Below are 18,494 nucleotides of genomic sequence, written 5' to 3'. Positions count from 1 at the left end.
ATGACGAAACTTATTTCTAGGTACTTGTTTTGTTTACAAAAAGTAACTCATGAGGATGAGTCGCGCGGATTGACTTTATCACTTATCAAATTGTAATATTTTTGTCTATTGGGTCCCATTAGTTGTGTAACTATTTCGTTAAGTTTGTATTTCAAGTTACAATCCCCGAATGATACCGGTTTGTACTCATTCTGACTATGTTTCATGAGCCTACAGCAGACGATGCTTTCGTACCGCAACTGTACATGCATACAAGTTTCAATATCCTGTAATTATTAACAGGTTTAGACCGTCTTTGAACTTCATATCACAATGAGGACTGCATTGATGGTTGCTGAGAAACCGTCTTTAGCGGCGTCCTTGGCGAAAATCTTGAGCAATGGGAAAAACTCCACCAGAAAAGGTAAGGTCTAAGTGGAATCAGAAATGTATCATGTCCATTTTAATTTCTCATTAATCGCACATCTTGATATGCAAATCTCGAAAATCTGATTCATCTTGCATTGAAGAAAAGACAGTTGGCATAAACTTCTCACTCTTAATAATACATATTAGATTCTAAATTTGTATCTAGAAAACAGGCATTCTCCCGAGTCCTACGCAGGTGCGCATCCTACGGTGAAGGTATACCTATGGAGTAAAGTAGAGCTGTCGTCAGCTTAGTTGACGGTTTGCAAGCATTTTCATGTCAGTACTATCCACACGTAGATATCTGACTCTCGCAGAAGCAAGAATACAAGCTTAGATAAGGTTTTTAATACTTTCAAACCTCGTAACACTTCAATTTTTAGCCACTCAGAAATCGCAACCACATAAAAGTCTTGAATCATAACTGAAAGAAGTTTTTTACCATATGATCATGAGACAGATGTTTTCAAGGTGGAAAGTAGCAATTGCCACCTCGTGCCGAGGCCCAAATTCGTCACTGGCGCTTGCAAACTGAAAGTAAACAACCATCAACTCAGCTGACAACACCTCTAGTACTGAACTCATTTCGATCAAGTTTTTGCTATCATATTTTTTTTAATATAAATCTGTCTTAATTGAGATCAGATCAAACCAGTTACGAGTTGAAAATGCATGTTGCAGCAGCATTCAGATGAAGGTTTTTGTCTAATCGGATCCCAAGCCATGTTTTCTGAACTTTTAGGTCATTATAAGAGCAATTTAAATTTTTTAAGAAAACTCATTTTAATGTTGTTTTTTCCTTTGTACCGGTTGGACGCGTTTCGGTCTCTTTGTGAGACCATGCTGATGATGGTCTCACGAAGAGACCGAAACTCATCCGACCGGTGTAAAGCAAAAAACAATGTGCAAGCGTGCAAGTGAGTTTTCTTAACAAATTTAAATTATTAAGTAAGTTCTTGTGCGAACCCAAACATTAACATTACAAGATCGATGCCTGAAAGCTTCAGATGAAGTGTAGGCCTACTCTTCTTTATTTCAACATTGTACAGTGGCGCAGTCAACTCATGGACCAAGCTTTGGAGCCCATGTCCAGGATTTAAATTGGAATGAAAGGTTTTGACACAGAACAGTGCTTATTGTTACTTCCGAAACAGTAGGGTTTTCTTATTTCTTTTCAAATTCCATGGTAATTTGAAAAGAATTTCAAGGATTTGCTCTGTATCCTTTAACTTGAAAAATGAAGGGCTTTTCAACTTTTATTGTGTGAAGTGAACTTGATTTTTTCTATTACTCAGCCACCAGTGTGAGCATACTAAAATGTGGCTCACAGTAGCATTTCAACACATTTAAAGGCATTAATGTTTATAACAACTGTTGAGAAGTGCCTCTCTTCATTCTCTCCTTTTGTTCGAGTAATGGTGCCTGGTGCTTAAGTCCATAATATTGTTTCTCTTGCAGGTTCTAATGGTGCGTGTTCCATTCACGAGTGGGTCGGATACTTTCGAGGAGACAATGTGAAGTTTAAAATGACGTCAGTTTGTGGGCATGTCATGACGCTTGACTTCATTGGAAAGTATAACAATTGGGATAAAGTTGATCCGGTTTGTATTCATGACAAATATATTAATATTATAAATAAAAATTTCGTTACATCAGGGTTGCCACGTTCAAGGAAAACTGGGAAATGTCAGGCAAATGACGAAAGCGTTACGGAAAAATGTTTAAGTCATCTTTCTTTGGTTTCTAGAATAGTTTTGACATTTCAAGCAATAACTGTTGTGTTAAACTATTTCAAAGTGCGCCTTTTTAACCCTCTGGCATATCTGCAATTGTCAGGGAATTTCACCAAAATGTGAGAGGGAAATGTCAGAGAACTTCGTTTTCTAAATTCTGTGGCAACCCTGTTAAATATTATTTCCTTGTCTATTTGTATCTTAAAAATGATCACTCGCTTACCATGAATATTTATAATTAGTATAGATTGATGGTCAAAATTGGTCGCATTTGGATGCTCAGACTTTTGAAACTGGTTTAGTCCATTTGTATAAGAATGAGGAAGAATGAGTTTCACCTTTCTTTGGTAACAGCATTTTTCCTTGTATCAAACATTTACCAACTGGATAATCCATGACCCAAAGACATATCAATGGTGAAACTATAAAAACACAAATCTTGTGTACAGTATCTCAGAATCTCCACTCCCATTTTATTATACCTCAGGAGCCAACACTATTGCCTGAAATTTTCACCCAATACTCTTGACAGGGAAATTAAAAATCAGAGAAGGTTTTAAGAAATTATTTTTCATATTTTTCCAATCAGAATATCAGTTATAGCAGGAAGTCTGGAATGTCACAAAGTGAACGACGCAATTTTTTAATTTTACCGATGGCGTTATCTTACCAGAATATTTCCATGCATTTATCATGTGTGGGTTGGTATGTATTATGTTTTGTGACCTTTTGCTGTTATTAATCTCTCTGCATTGTTCATTCGAACTTTTTTAATACATCGATGTTGCTTTTCAATCTTCTGTGGGTATTTTTCACCTAATTTAGATTGAGAATCATTCATCTAATAATTTAATTTTTACCCAGTTTAGTTGTCCATTTTACCTGACCACAGCAGCAAAATTTGAACCCTAACATCTCATTCATGTCCTTTTTTGTAGGCTGAGTTATTTACTTGTCCTACAGAGAAAAAGGAGGCAACTCCGAAGTTGAAGATGCAAAGTTTTTTGCACCATGAGGCCAAAGGTTGTGATTATCTGGTCCTTTGGTTGGATTGTGACAAAGAAGGCGAAAATATCTGTTTTGAAGTCATGAATGCTGTCAAATCTGCGCTCAGCCGACCACTTCATGTTCACGATGTAAGTAAGGCAACAGACTTTCAGGAGATAAAGAGGTTTTATCAATTGAACACTTTTAATGGGAATCAGACCAACTGCACTTCACATTGCTTAATTTCCTCTTCTTAAGTTTTATCTTTTTACAACTAAAAACTAACCAACATAATGCTTTGCGCCTTTCTGCACATTTCCCCTGGTTTACTGAAAATCTAGCATTAGCTCCTGTATAAAGAAACATATCTCATCCGCACTGTTTCAGTATTTCTATGAATATTTTATATTTCATTGGAAAATTCTTCCAGAAATTTGTCTGAAAATTCTAGTGTCCTTTTTTGCAAATGTAGAGAAAGATCTCTTGAAATAACAGACAAATTCATGTGTTTATAAATTTGCTCTCTTGTTATACATTAAGATTGAGTCAAATCCAGATGATTTAGGAAAAGGCTATCTTTACGAAGAATTTTTCACAATATTGTCTTCTTTTTAGGGATCACATTATTGTGTTTTTTGCTTGCTGAAATCAACTTTTGAAATATTGCCTTAAATCTGACTACAGTCCATCCTTTCAACAGGTTGTTTGGCGAGCAAAATTTTCTGCCATTACAGATAGAGATATTAAAGCTGCAATGGAAAATCTTGTGAAACCTAATGAGAATGAAGCAAGGAGTGTAGACGCTCGACAAGAATTGGACTTACGAATCGGCTGTGCATTCACTAGATTTCAGACCAAATTTTTTCAAGTAAGTACATCCCTTGAAATTGAATAAGATGGCTTTCAGTTTCCTTGCATGTTATTCTCTGATCAGCTCTTTACTCTCCTGTAAAAGATGCAGTAAAGCATTGTTTACTCATAGTCTATAGGCAAAACTATGAGGTAGAAATCACAAACGACTGAATTTTTTTTAATAAAACCCATGGTCTCACTCAAATTCCTACAAAAATTTTCTGAAGTCTTGTTGCTGAGGCTTAAGAAGTTGGAGAAAACCATACAATTTTCAGAGTCTTGCTAACAGCAATTAGAAGATTCAGCTATGTATTTAATGAGTGCATGTGCGCTCAATTACTAATCTTCAAGAAAATCTCATTTTAGAAATATTGGGTTGTCCAGCATAGTGTGTGGTCATCATCCTAAAAATATTTTTATTTTTCTCCGTTGTCCCCAAATTTTTTTTACATTATGACTTACCTTTTTAGGGTAAATACGGTGATTTGGACGCATCCTTAATCTCTTATGGACCCTGTCAGACCCCTACTCTCGGATTTTGCGTCGAGAGGCATGATGCCATCCAGACCTTCAAACCGGAACCCTTTTGGTACATTCAAATTAAAGTTGAAAACCCTCAAGGTGGTGACGACTTGACTCTCCAGTGGAATCGTGGCTATCTCTTTGACAGAGAGGTAACTTCAGCATTGTACTCTGAAATGCGTGAATTATCATTTGTCGAGTGAGTATATTATTTTCTTTGTTTTCCAATTTTAGTAAAAATTGAAAAGTTACTATAGGAATAGTGTGGAGGATATAAGGACTCATCAGGGTGGATAATATTTTAATATATTCAAAGGACCCCAGGGAAGACAAGAAGAAACGCTCTATTCCCAGAGGAGAATTCAAGGAGATTTTCCCCTAACCATGAAGAAATTAATAAACAAGCTGAGGCTAAGTTTTCGACACTTTCACCTCGTCAAAATGCAAGAGCTCATGTAACATTCAGGATACACAGAAATTCATGAGCTCTACACTAGTCAAAATGCCAAGAGTATCAGGGTTGATACTTTCTAATGCACATCTTTTAGTTTTACCAATTTACGAAAATACACAAATGAAGTGCATTCAGCATCTGGGCATATGTGCGGGAAGCGTTGGTCTTGCAAGTATTAGATTTATTTTAAATTTTCTACTGCAAGGCACCTACAGAACACATCAATCAAATTAACTGGTGGTAGAGGAAACAGGACAGTAATATACAATGCCACTTCTCAAACGCTTTCAAAGAAAGCTTTTGGATGACTTTTTATTTTCGATTGAAACAGACTTTGTTTTTCACTCTCTTTAAATCAAAGTTTCTGTTTTACAATCCAACGATGTCTAAAATGTTTTTCTCCTAAATGTTTTCTTTTTTCCAATAGCATTGAATATCAATGTTTATACTTAAGATTAATTTTCTTTTCTCAGAAAAATATTCATAGGGAGGTTCAATCAATGGGAGGGTCATTTATCAACATCATTATGAAGAATAGTGACGACATTTTGTCGGATGTTGCAAGATTTACGAGAAATGTCTTTTACAATTTTACCAATGACGATTTTTAAGGTACCTCACAGCATGCTCCGAAATGCATTTGTCATTAGGTTTCTATAGCCTCCTCCCTCCCCTTCCCTTCTCTCCTTAACATTTTCCCCATAGATTGATTCTAACATGATTTTGTGCAATTTTTATCTCATCTTCTTTCATCAATTTACAGAGTTACAAGCGTTGTTGCAAAAGAAAAAGCCAAACAAAGACCCCAAGCTCTAAACACCGTCGAACTGATGAGAGTTGGATCCTCCTACCTCGACATGGGACCTCATCACACTATGTTACTTGCTGAGAAACTTTACACTCAAGGATACATCAGTTATCCAAGGACAGAGACGACTCATTATCCAGAAAGTTTCAATTTGCTGTAAGATTCATTTTCAACTTTTCAATGCCTTCTTTTGTTGAATCATGGAGAGCTCATGACAGCACTGTAACTTATAATCTTTACTTCCCAGTATGACCTTGATGCAAAAGAAAAGCAGGGCTGAAAAGAACATTTTTTGAACCCTCTTACAGGCGCTTGCTCACAGAGATGTGACAATGTCGCTATGTGTGTGCAGATTCTGCGCTACATATTGTTATCATTCAGAGGAATTTGATTCTTTTGTCTGCCTTATTGTTCTGGTGAGAGGAGAGAAGCTCTCGTTGATCATCAGCATGATATTGCAAAATTTCTACCAGATATTGCGTTAAAAAGTAATTCACTTTTCAGCCCCTCTCTCTTCAATGTGGGCTATTGGGAGTTTGATCTTAAAAGCTCATTGTGATCAGGAGACTTTAAGTAACACTATGTAGAATAATCCAAAAATTTAGCTCGTACCATTTTTTGGTATTCCATGCATAGTTCTTCGTCAAAGACTGAAGTAGTTACTCAACCTATACGTACGGTGTGAAGGTACCAACTTTTTCTCAAAACAGGAAAAATAAAAATTGTTCTTTAACCGCTTTACTCTTTGAAAATTTTTTCGATGGATCTTCAGACATATTTTTCATAACAGTCTGTGAAAGAAGTGCTGTTGCTCAATGTAACCATGCTCACATGTTCTCGAGTAAATTAAATAGTGAAGTCCCTTAGTAAAAAGATTGTTTTGTTGCCATGGAACCGACAGAGGTTTTTGTGTCCGATTTTTTGTCTCTTAAGTCTTCCCTTAATATCACACTGAATGTTTGGTTGTAGAGCGGTCGTGAAACAGCAGCAAAACAGCAGCGAAGTGGGCAAGGAGGTTGCTAATATTCTAGCAAATGGCATTAACAGGCCAAGAACGGGTCATGATGCGGGTGATCACCCACCCATTACTCCAATGAAACTGGCTCATCGCCATGAAATGGACAATGATATGTACAGAATCTACAGTTACATTGTCCGTCATTTTCTAGCCACTGTGAGTAAAATCTTTAGTTTCACTTTACTATTGATGCTTGCCAAGCTTTATCAGATCAGAGTGTCAACTGTCAACCGTCAACCAGAAAGCACAAATATTAAAATTTTGAAATTACTTCAAAGAGAAATCCGTGTAAGAGTAAGAAAAAAGTAAAGAGAAGGCAATGTGAAAGTAAGGCATATTTTAAAGTCAAGGAGACACTGTAGAGGTGTAAAGGTGCACTCGCATAGCCTGCCACACCATGTGACGAGCATCATGAGACAAGTGTAATCAGCCCTAGCTGCATGCAATGATTTGGGGAAACCATGACATGTTTGTAATGGATCTTGATGAACCATCTTAAGGGGCATCAGCCATCCATGGATCATTTGAGTCAGAAGAAGGATCATTTCAGAATGAACCAATTTTATATCATGCAGGCTTCAGTTGGATGGGGGATTGTATCTCAAAATAATGCGCTATGAAGGTTGGTCTTATAAGGAAGCAAGATCCTTAAAAAATAGCTGTAACAGTGTTTCAGTGAGTAAATCATCTCTGTGTTTTTTATTTAAGGTGGAGAGAGATTGTAAGTACTTAAGCACAACGGTTACTTTTAACGTCAATGGTGAGTCGTTTACGTATACTGGCAAGACTCTTTTGGAGATGGGATACACTGTTGTAATGCCTCAGCATGCTATCAGCAAAAATGAAATAGTACCAGATCTCAAAAGAGGTGATAAAGTCCGTGTCAAACTGGTGAGTATCCTTCAATTAAATTTAATTTTGTTCTTCATAGCTGTCTTGTGCTTGCGAGTCCTCCTCTCCCTGAACAGTTCTACCATAGGACCAGCGGGTACCTTACGGGACACCCGTAATCATTTCAATTTTTTTTTCCTTCTAAAATGAAACTGTAAGCAGGCTCTCTAAGTAAAACAACTACGATTCCCTAAGAGAAATTGCCTCCAATGAACAACCGTACATAGCTAGAGTCAAAACACCTCAAAAAAGTGTATCTCCTCTGAAATTTCATATAAAATATATTGAGCATATTCAAAAAGTCCAAAGTCAACTCACGAAAAAGAAAATCAGGGTTTCAAGCAGATTCAGGGAATTCTAACATCAATCTCAAAACAAACGGAGGTCAACGAATGTCTAATTAATCATTAAAACAAATTTAACATTGAACAGATGACTAATGTTGAATTCTTCAAAAATCTCCTTCCTTTGTTCTTTAATGCATTCTAATTATAAACTTTTTAAAAAATGAAAATTATCGCATCGTAAACACTGAAATCAGGTAAGTGGTTTATTTGACACAATGTGTCAGGTCTCTTTTACAAGTGGAAAGTTGAAATGGTCCACTTGACAAGGTATAAACTTCAGCATTCTGACATCTGCCTCTTTTTCAAACTCTCCTGTAGAACGCAATTTGTGCAACTAAAATTTCCAAAATTAACTCCTTACCAAGGAAGTAACTTTTGTACTAAGCGTTGGTTACGAAAAAAACTGAATTTTTCACTCCAAAAAAAAAAAAAAAAAAAAAAAAAATCTGAACAGGGATCAAATCGTGCATTATAATGGTTTGGATAGGTCTCTTGATCGAACAATGTTACTCTCCGCCCTGTGTCGCTCCTGGTGCATGTAATGTACAACAGCTGAGTTAAAACACCAAGATTGAGGCTGCTGTATTTTCATACCTCAGAGATTTTTGCGATAACGTTTCGTGTAATATTTATCTCAAGTAGGTTATGGTTTTTTCATGAGCAGTGGACTTGAAGTTATGCATCAAAAAAATGTTAATATCTCAGTCAGGAGCTGCGTTCAATAATTTTTGTTGCCCAAATTGTGCTCTATGCAAAATTTTAATGAGCAAACATATGATAAAATACTTAAATTTGTACCTTGTCCAGTGGCCCCTTGACAAACATAAAAAAATTGCTACTTACTAATTAAAATATAACAAATGCTAATCACTCATTCTTGAGATGAATTTGAAATCGGTTGATGTGTTCATTTGTTCTATATGTACAAAATTTTGATAAGAAAACATGTGTTGTGATGATCAATTCTCATCATGTCTGTTGATTTATCAAGACCGGAAAATTTATAAAGGGACAAACAGTGTTACCAGCTCTGTTTGCTCTGTCGCTCTAGGTTGAAGTGGAAACACAGCACTCCCATTCACAACTACAAAACATGATGGATCAATTGCCTGATCTTATTCAGGAAGTAGCCCACTTAATTGTTGAGTTGAAATAATAGGAGATAAATTTGAGTTCTCTTACCTTTTAAATTTCAGGTCAAATTGTGTGAAGGTCAAACATCTCCGCCTGGTTACCTGACAGAGTCAGAATTGATTACTTTGATGGAAAAGCATGGAATTGGAACAGATGCATCAATTCCTGTCCACATCAACAACATTTGTCAGCGGAACTATGTGTCAGTCTCGTCCGGGCGGCGATTGGTACCAACCAATCTTGGAATCGTTCTAGTGCATGGTTACCAGAAAGTAAGTCTCTTGTCCGTTCAATTTTTTTTTGCTTTCAAGGTCCAAGAATAAAGAAGATTCTTTAGTTTTTCCCCTAGTAATGTAGAAACCAAATCACAAATCAACTTTTTTCTGTTTCATGTGAAACATAATTTTTCTTGGTTCCTTTTATTAGAGAACTACCATATTTTTTGTTTGATTTTCTCGTAAAAGTAGATGTTTTTGTTTTGAATGCACCCATGCAATTGATAACTTTACAAGTAGTTCTGTTCACTTTTTTTCTGTATTAAGAAGATTTTTTACAATCAAGTTTTATTATTTTTAAAGATTGATCCGGAATTGGTTCTACCTACGATGCGTTCTGCTGTTGAAGAACAATTGAATCTTATAGCTCATGGCAAAGTCGATTTTAATGAAATCCTGGATCACACTCTTGTCGTCTTCCACATGAAGTTCCTTTATTTTGTACAGCACATCAGTAATATGGACCAACTTTTTGAGGTTTCATTCTCAACACTAGCCAATACTGGGAAAGCCCTGTCTAGGTAAGTGAGCTGTAATGACTTTATGGGATGAAATTGACAGGTGTAGAGACCATTTTAAAGATGATGCAAATCATTTTTGAATCTAAGAGTTTCAGTTTGTCAAAGAATACCCTGACTATGGTGTGCAGGGATGCAGAAAATTCCTAACTAAGCAACTAGACCAGCATGGTTGTGTAAAGTGAGGAATCGTTCGTGTGAAATGGAGAAAAGAGAGAAACCCCATGGCAAAGGGAAATCAATAAAGCCCTTGTAAAAGCAAAGCTCATGATGCCGAAATTGTCAGTTCAATATATTATGAATGCAAATTCTAGAAAGCTCAGTTTATCATGAAATGGTCGGCCATTAAGCACTATTAAGTAGGTCACTCGTTTTTAGAAACTTGATGTCCTGTATGCATCACTTAAATTCGAGAACACTTTATGCAGAAACTCTCCTTTCTAGTCAAGCTCAAGTTTTTCGCATAGTACCTTCAAGCGTGTGAATGAGAATATGTCACCTAAAATTTATGCCCTATCCTATATATAGGCTGAAATGTTAGGTTTACGTTCCTCAAACTGTAATGTGTCCTCTGTTTTCATGAAAAAAACATTCCCTCATTGTGCTCAAATTTTTACTGAGTGGCAGCTTAATAGCAACTTTCAAATGCTCTTTGTGTATTTAGAAATTTCTGTTTCCATAGGTGTGGCAAATGCAGGCGATACATGAAGTATATTCAAGCAAAACCTAGTCGATTACATTGTTCCCATTGTGATGAAACTTATAGCCTACCGCAGAACGGAAACGTCAGGATTTACAAGGTAAAGAGCTTGCTTTCATTCTACCGTGCATCAAAATAGATTAGTATCAAGCAAATTCTTGAAATTGAATTTTCTTCAAAATTTGTTTGATCAGGCCAAGTTAACAGAAAACCCATGTCATTTTTCAGAAAAAAATGAATTGAGAGTATTTTTCAATTCAACCAGTTTTAAATTTTTCTGGTCAAAAATTCAAAGTCGAAAAAACATATTTTAAACATGAAAGCACATGTTCATTTAAGTTTGTCCTGAACATTGAGTCTTATAAAATAATTAAACTTCAAATCTCCCCCCTGTGTTCAAAATTAAAGCAACTTCGATTACTGATAATCCATCAATTTTTCTATTCTGTTTGATCTGCAAAAAGGGCTCCCAGTCTAAAATTCAAACTCTGTAGTCAATTATGACCTCCTTTGAACCTGCAGGTAAATAGATGTTACCATTTATCTCATACTTTACATAACGATTTGCAATTTGCGTCTTTCTTTCAGGAACTGAAGTGTCCTCTTGATGAGTTTGAAATGATCTATTTCTCAACCGGTGTGAAAGGGAAAAGTTTCCCTCTTTGTCCATATTGCTATAATAATCCGCCTTTTAGGGAAATGAAGAAAGGAAGTGGTTGCAACCAATGCGTTCACCCAACTTGCGCTCACAGCATATTTAAGAATAGTTTATCTGAATGTATTCAGTGTGAGGAAGGACTGCTGATTCTAGATCCACCGGCTGCTCCTAAATGGAAACTCGTATGTAACAAGTAGGTGTCTGTCTCATCACTTAAAACGCCTCTCCTCTGATACTGTTATTTCCATATTATTACTGTAATATATATTAGTATTTATAGACACTAAAATATCTTTAAAGAAGTCACCTCAACCCCTCTGCTCATACTTAGGTTTGAGTTAGGTCACAGCGTTTTCTCTGAAATTTTACACAATTCAATAAAATTCTGTGCCATTGAAAAATTTTGTGTCAGCATTCCAATGTTGCCACATTAATTCAAATAAGTTCACAAATTAAAGTAAATCATGGTAAAGAGTTAAGTTGTGGTATTGTATATGTAAATGATGAAGAGCCACACTAAGAATACAAAAAAAATTTGGCACCAGCTAAATTTCGATATTTTTTGATATGATGCTCCTCACGACCTCCTGAGCAAAATAAGCTTTTAAAATCAAATTTTCCATGTGCTAATGTTGAGAAAATCAGGGCAGAATTTTGAATTTTTCTGCCGTCTTCCATGCATTTTCTAATAGAGATGCAGGACTTGCGCTATGTTTGAGGCCGCTGTGGCGCATGCTGTTATCTTTCAGAGGAATTAGATTATTTTGAGAAGATAATCAAGGTAAATTATTTTTGTCCGCCTTACCTTCCTGGCCTGTAAGGAAACAAAGGTTCCCCTTCATCATCATTCAGATATTGCAACATTTATATTAAATATTGCGAGTTACAATGCCCAAAAATACACTTTACAGCCTGGCTCTTCTCTAGATGATTATGTAGAAAGGGTGGTTTTAAAATGAAATAAAAATTTACGTGATGCTGATACCAAGAAATCTTGGTATTTAGGGCATTATCCTTTAGTTTTGATGGAATTTTTCAAAAATGAGTGGTAAGTTAAATATTCTGTGTCCCCAGATCACCCTCTTTAAACATATCTATTTTCTCAATTTAGGTGTGATGTGATCATTCATCTATTTGAAAATGCTCAGAAGGTATCCATTGAAGAGACCAATTGTCACTGCGGTGCGCAGCAAGTGAAAGTGGAGTATAAAGAGGTCAGTTGTGTTATGTTGGTAATTCCTCATTGATCATTAGCAATTTTTGCCTAAACATTTGTGGAAAACTGTGCGAGGATTTCTTTCCTGCATTATTTATTCTGGTTCAAAGAAAAATGATCAGCTCACGCTGAAATTCAATGTTATTTAAGTATTTCCATCATTAAATAGTTGACTTTATGTGGTTTGATATGCCAATGATCAGTGATCAATAGTTATCTTGCATGAAAAAGTAATAACTTGATAATTTTTCAACTTTCAAGGATTTAAATGTATTAGATATATAAGAAAATTTTTGTAAGCACTTGGACGCTTTTGATCCCTAGATCTAATATTGAGATTCAAGATTTATTCATCACACTAAGAGTGCTTGTTTTTTTATCAACATTAGCTGTTTTTAAAAAAAAAAAATTGTACTGTTATGTAACATTCCTTTTTCTCTCTTCACTGTCGCGTGAATTTTAAGTAGCTACTGCATCATCTCGCAACACAGATTTTCGGATGATCAATTGTTAATGAAAATGTCTTTGAGTACCCTTGATAAACTCGCCATAAAGTCTGTTAAAAGGCTTTAAAAATGTATTTCTTGTGGAAACCTCAGAAAAACTTAACAAAATCACTAACGAAGTTTCAGAAGTAAGATGTTTTTTTGTTGTTTTTTTAAGTTGCTTGAGCTCTAAAAGTATGTACATAACTGTATAGCGTCAACATCATAAGGCTTGTGAAGGTGTAAATTTGTTGTCCATCAAAGTCAAATTAATGATAATCAGCGCCTTAATATCCATCTATATTTATTCTGAAGTTAGTGTGCAAGTACAATTAAATCAAATCTGTCAGAATGTGCATTTTATTTTGAGCTCCCTGAGCACCCACCAATGAGGTTTTTTTTTTTTTCCAGGATAAGACTAAACTCCCGAAAGATGCCACAGAGATGGTTGGTTGTGTCTTTTGTTCCCCTGAATTCCTCCCCTTAGTCGACAAGCACAAAGCCATTGCATCAAAACCTGCGAATTTTGCTAGGAAAGGCGGTAAAGGTGCTCGTTCCAAACACAAAGGCAAAGCAAGACCACCCAAAGACAAAATGGCGCAGTTAGCAGCTTATTTTGTCTGAAGTCGCAATCGTAAGCCCCCCTTTTTTTTCTTGAATTATTTATTAATTTATTAACGTTTGCATTTTTTTGGTTTCCTCCTATGGCGGGAAAAGTGTTCTTGTGATATTTTTACTTTGTTGAGAAAGCATCAATCGATCCGTGCTCTTGATCTATGCTATCACCTGTAACTTTTTTCAAGCAGGTTTTTTAATTTTTTCTCTTTTTTTTTAACGTCGAGTTCCACAGATTTACTTTAATCCAGTGAAGGAATTTTTTTTTATTCCTCTTTTGAGTTTTTAATGTGTATTATTTAATTGTTGATCAGTAATTGTTAAGTTGTATTTACAAGCTAAAATACTCCGTGAATTTTCATCATACCTTTTTATACACAAGTGTTTGAATTTAACTTGAGAAGTACACAATTCTACATTCAGGGGAGAAAAATTATCCAAAATCATTGTCCACGTTAAGATACAACAATCTTGTGCCCCTCCACTGGCTTTTAGCCACGTAAAAATTAGAAGGTATCATTTATTTTAATATCGCATTTCGATACCTTAAAAAACTCAGAACTTCCCGATACTTTTTAAATTTTTGTAGTCTAGCTTCTATATCAAAGTTTTGCGTTGTGAAAGTGTTACAATGCCTCAAACTGGGTCATCTCAGAAATTTACAAGTTCTTAAGGTTTGAAACATCATACGTATATAATCCTTATTCTTCTACTGCATTTTATAGTTCATTATCATTGTTGTTTACGGTAAGTAGTAGTGCATCTTCTTAACATCCAAGTGCACCAACTCAATCGCATTACTTTTGAGACAACCTTTGTATGTACTTGGACCAATGAACTGCAGATTATTTGTTAATCGGATCAGTCATCATACCTTGTTATGTTTACAAAGATTTGTTCAATTTTCCTTCAACACTTTGAACTCTAGTATGGCAATATGGAATACAGCACAGGTGATACATGAAAGACTTACATTCTTATACAGGGTGTGTCAGAGTGATAAATTTTTCTCCCAAGCCGAACATTCAATTTTCAAAATTAGAGGCATATTTATTAAAAAACCTAGTAAATGAAGGAACACCCTCCTCTGTGGCATTCCTCTGTATCGGTCAATTCTGAAGATAATAATCCAACAATTTGTAATAATTGGTTTTAAAATCTTGTGTCTGCCGTGTCCTTTTTCAATCAAGCTGAAAAGCATCCTGCAAAGTGTTTCTGAGCTGAAATATTTGCTGACACTCATGAATAAGTAGAGGGTGAGATCTCGCTGTCCTCAATTAGTAGAGGATGATGTTTTTTACGAAAACCAAAGCACCTAACTTTTCCTTGGTGTTCCTTATTTTTTTTTCCTGTAAGGTAAACTTTGTCCACCTTGGTAGAGGAAAAAAGGACTGAATCTATCTTTTGTTCAACTTTAAATTAATGAATCGCTTTTAGTGTCTCATAAAATGAAACCAAAGAGCTTAAAAATAAGAGATTATGAATTAATGTGCAAGTGAAGTTATCAAGAATAAAAAATAATACGCATGTGATGAACAGTGTTTGATTTAAGTACCATCAAAATCTGTGAAAGAGCAGCAATTGTTGCCGAGGGTCTGTTGCATGCAAGAAACACAGTCAAGTGAACAGACTTTTTACGTATTAAATCGCATGAAAATCTCGTTGAGTTTAACAATATTTTTTCCTTTGTCGACACGATAAATATCCCATGAGGCTAAGAAGTGGCCGCAGAAGGCGATAAAGATCTTCAAATGATAAGTAGTAAATTTGTTTCCATCAAAAAATTTTTGAGATTTGATGTATGTTAAAAACTACTAATAAAGCTTTGATTAAAATATTGCAGAGATGAAGAGGTGATGATAATGATTGTGTGATGTGATGCCTGTTGAAGCCAGCCAGTGGCCATGTGAGTTTTTATTACGAGGTATAGAGCCGCATGATTTTCAATAGAAGTTAGCAGAATGAGTGACTGTTTTGAGTTTATGTTTCTCTCCTTTTTCTAGCTATCAAATTCATGGCCACTGCGGGAAAGTTGATGCTTCTCTTTTACCGCCAAATATTCCATTTTGCTGGTCAAAAGATCAAAGCCAGTCACATATTCATTACATTAGCATACACCATTTTCTACCTCTAAATCATAGAATAGTATAGTTGTTCATATGTCAACTGTCACAACATAAAAGTGACAGGGCTATTGATACATTGCTGACAAGACAAAGTACCCCTTCTCATTATGGAAATAATTTTAAACTACTTTTGCCGAAGCACAATCCCATTTTTTTATTTTATCATTTTTTTTTTGCTCTCTTTTTTTCTGAGAAGATGAAATTTTTTTGGTTTGGAATTTTTAGAAGATTTTATTTTTTAAGCATCAGTTCTTTGAGCTTATAAAAACTTTATTCAACTTTGCGATTCGCCGTCCCGCTTTTTCTCCTCTGATTCAAAAGGTTTTCAGAGGCATGATGTCCTTTGATGAAGTATAATAGATCTTTCCTGTTTTTGTAGCTGAGTTCTTCGATGAATTTTTCTCATTTAAGAAGTTTGAATTCCTCGTTAAGCAATCACTAGCCAATAAACAAATGAAGCTGGAATGTAATTGACTGTATACACATGAGTTGCTTAGTTCAGGCGCACAATGAAAAAAATTCATTCCTAATATTACTCCCTTCACTCAAAAATACCTGAGAAATAAAAAAAACTCTGCATAGATGAACAATTTTGTTTATTTTTTCTATTTCTTCCGAATGAAGTATGTATGTACAGAGTTACAATATTTACAAAGAGTTTGATAAAAATTGATTGTGTAAAATTTATAATATTAATACAACAAGTTCTCAAATTGAAGAGCGTAACAACCATTTTTACATTTTTGCCAGAGTCATCACAATGTTAGTTTCCAAAATTTCATAGGAAAAAAATACCGTGCTAACGTTGTTCAAAATGAACTGAGCATCTTTTATTCAATTTTGAGCCTGTCGCAATGGAAATTGAGAGAGAAAATAAATATCTTTAAAAAACCCTTCTTTGTATCAGCTTTTTCTGTGAATTACAATGTTTTTATCTCTAATCTATTCTAACCAGTTACGGAGACAATCAATACATCAAGTCAGTGTTCAAGTAAGAAAGTTAAATTTCTCAGTCTCATCTCTAATTTCAGATTTTCGTACTTGTCTCATTCAAATGGATACTATTATGGCTTGAAAAAATCCTAGAGGTTGAAAAAACAGACATAATTTTCCTGTGTCGTCTATAACTCATTGAAATGATCACAAGGTAGACAGCTGAAGAATTACTTCTCCAAAAACTGTTCTTCGCCAATTATTAGTTTTAAAGCCTTTTGGTATTTTCTAACCCAATCACTTTTTCTTCAGAGTGACGAATATTGGAAATTTTAAAGAAGATCTCTTGTTAATTGTGCAACATTAATCTCAGGACAAGATGTCCCATTCATTTGTCAAGTTATGTTCAAAAGGAAAAATAAATTTACATTGAAAAAAAGAAAAAATAGAATCAAAAGATCTAGTATCATTGTGATGACTCTATTTCAATACATAGATATATATCTAAGTTTAGTACAGTTAGTAAAAAGTTTAATCTCAATGGAGATAAATTTTTGATTCACATTCAAAAGTCAAAGCAGGAATTAGTTAATAAGAAATGTTTATCTGCGGAACTCCAGTTGGACTGAGCCTCATCAAATGGCACCAAGTTCCATTAAGATCAAATTAAGACTAAAAAAGGTTTAATTTTATCCCTCCATACGATTCAATGTTAGAGACTAAGTTCAGCACCTATATTCACGTTCCAATCATTTTTTTTCAACTTAAAATTTTTTATAGGAAGAAATGCAGCTAGCCATGCTCAAAATTACCAACTACCAACTTATGTTTTTTTTCAATATGTGACTTGGAACTTTCTGTTAGATGAATTTCAGTAAACTCATGCCAGAAGTATTCCTTGTATTTGAAAACCTTCCCTTGTGCCTAAAACTCATCTTTAAAGAGGGTTCTTTTCTTCTTCTTTTCTTTTTTGTGTTTGCTGTATCATGAAGTCAAACTCTCTATACAACGTGGGCACAAGAATGCATGACAATAGAGAATCAATCAAATTAGAATTTTAGTAGATACCCGAGTTTTAAGCTTGATAAAAGAAATGTTTAGGGTTGTCAATTTTCTTATTTTTGAGTGATTCAGTAGTAATTACTACAAGTTCCTGAAACTCAGGCATCATGTATTAGAGTCTCCATATTTTTTATAAAAATTAAATGTATGGATGATCTCATCCAATAAGTTTTCTGCTCTGTAAATTCACAAAGTCTTTTCAACCTCTTTCCAAAGAAAATAATGTCACGTTATTAGAGTTTCCAGAATATGCTTTGAGAATTTTCTCAAAAACTTGCAATCCTGCACTTGCAGTGTAAACTTACACAGAACTTTTACACATCCACCTGCGGTAGTGGGCTCCTACCAGCCCACTTTTTTCCAGTTTTTTGGAACTAAGCGCGACAGTCTTGTTGTGTGATCCTGTGATCAATGAAAAGCATTCACTGAGTGTTTTGACAATCATTTCTCAACTCCTGGTCTACTTTATTCACTTTTTTGTCAAGTTTATGGATCTTTTACTCATAATAAGAGCATGAAATTTGGCTTTAACTTTTACTCAAGACTACGGATATTTTTATTTCAGCAGTGGAAAACTGTTCCTAGGGATCTGAAGATTTTACTCAGAACTTTTAAAATTGAATTGGTGAAACATTCAGATTTTAAAATCCACTAAACTCAAAAATGTACTTATTCAATTTTTTCATTCACATTTAAGATCATAAACATTTTAGAGGGGAGAAAATGGAAGGTCACTCTTTCAAAAATGAGCT

General features: G+C 34.9%; 1 protein-coding gene across 1 annotated transcript; it reads left to right on the top strand.

The window, feature by feature from the left end:
- Positions 1 to 11: 11 nt before the first annotated feature.
- Top3beta (DNA topoisomerase 3-beta) lies at positions 12 to 17,126 on the top strand. Its single transcript, XM_019042467.2, has 14 exons — positions 12 to 403; positions 1,867 to 2,009; positions 3,080 to 3,277; positions 3,829 to 3,996; positions 4,451 to 4,701; positions 5,720 to 5,920; positions 6,734 to 6,938; positions 7,491 to 7,673; positions 9,217 to 9,426; positions 9,733 to 9,950; positions 10,630 to 10,747; positions 11,236 to 11,498; positions 12,417 to 12,519; positions 13,418 to 17,126. The coding sequence occupies exons 1-14, from the start codon at positions 313 to 315 to the stop codon at positions 13,628 to 13,630; spliced, it is 2,565 nt and encodes an 854-aa protein (XP_018898012.1). The 5' UTR covers positions 12 to 312; the 3' UTR covers positions 13,631 to 17,126.
- Positions 17,127 to 18,494: the final 1,368 nt, after the last annotated feature.

This window comes from Bemisia tabaci, chromosome 3 (assembly GCF_918797505.1).
Source record: "Bemisia tabaci chromosome 3, PGI_BMITA_v3".
Taxonomy (NCBI): Eukaryota; Metazoa; Arthropoda; class Insecta; order Hemiptera; family Aleyrodidae; genus Bemisia; species Bemisia tabaci.
The sequence above is the reverse complement of the archived record's forward strand: the minus strand, read 5'-3'. Positions and strand labels throughout refer to the sequence as shown.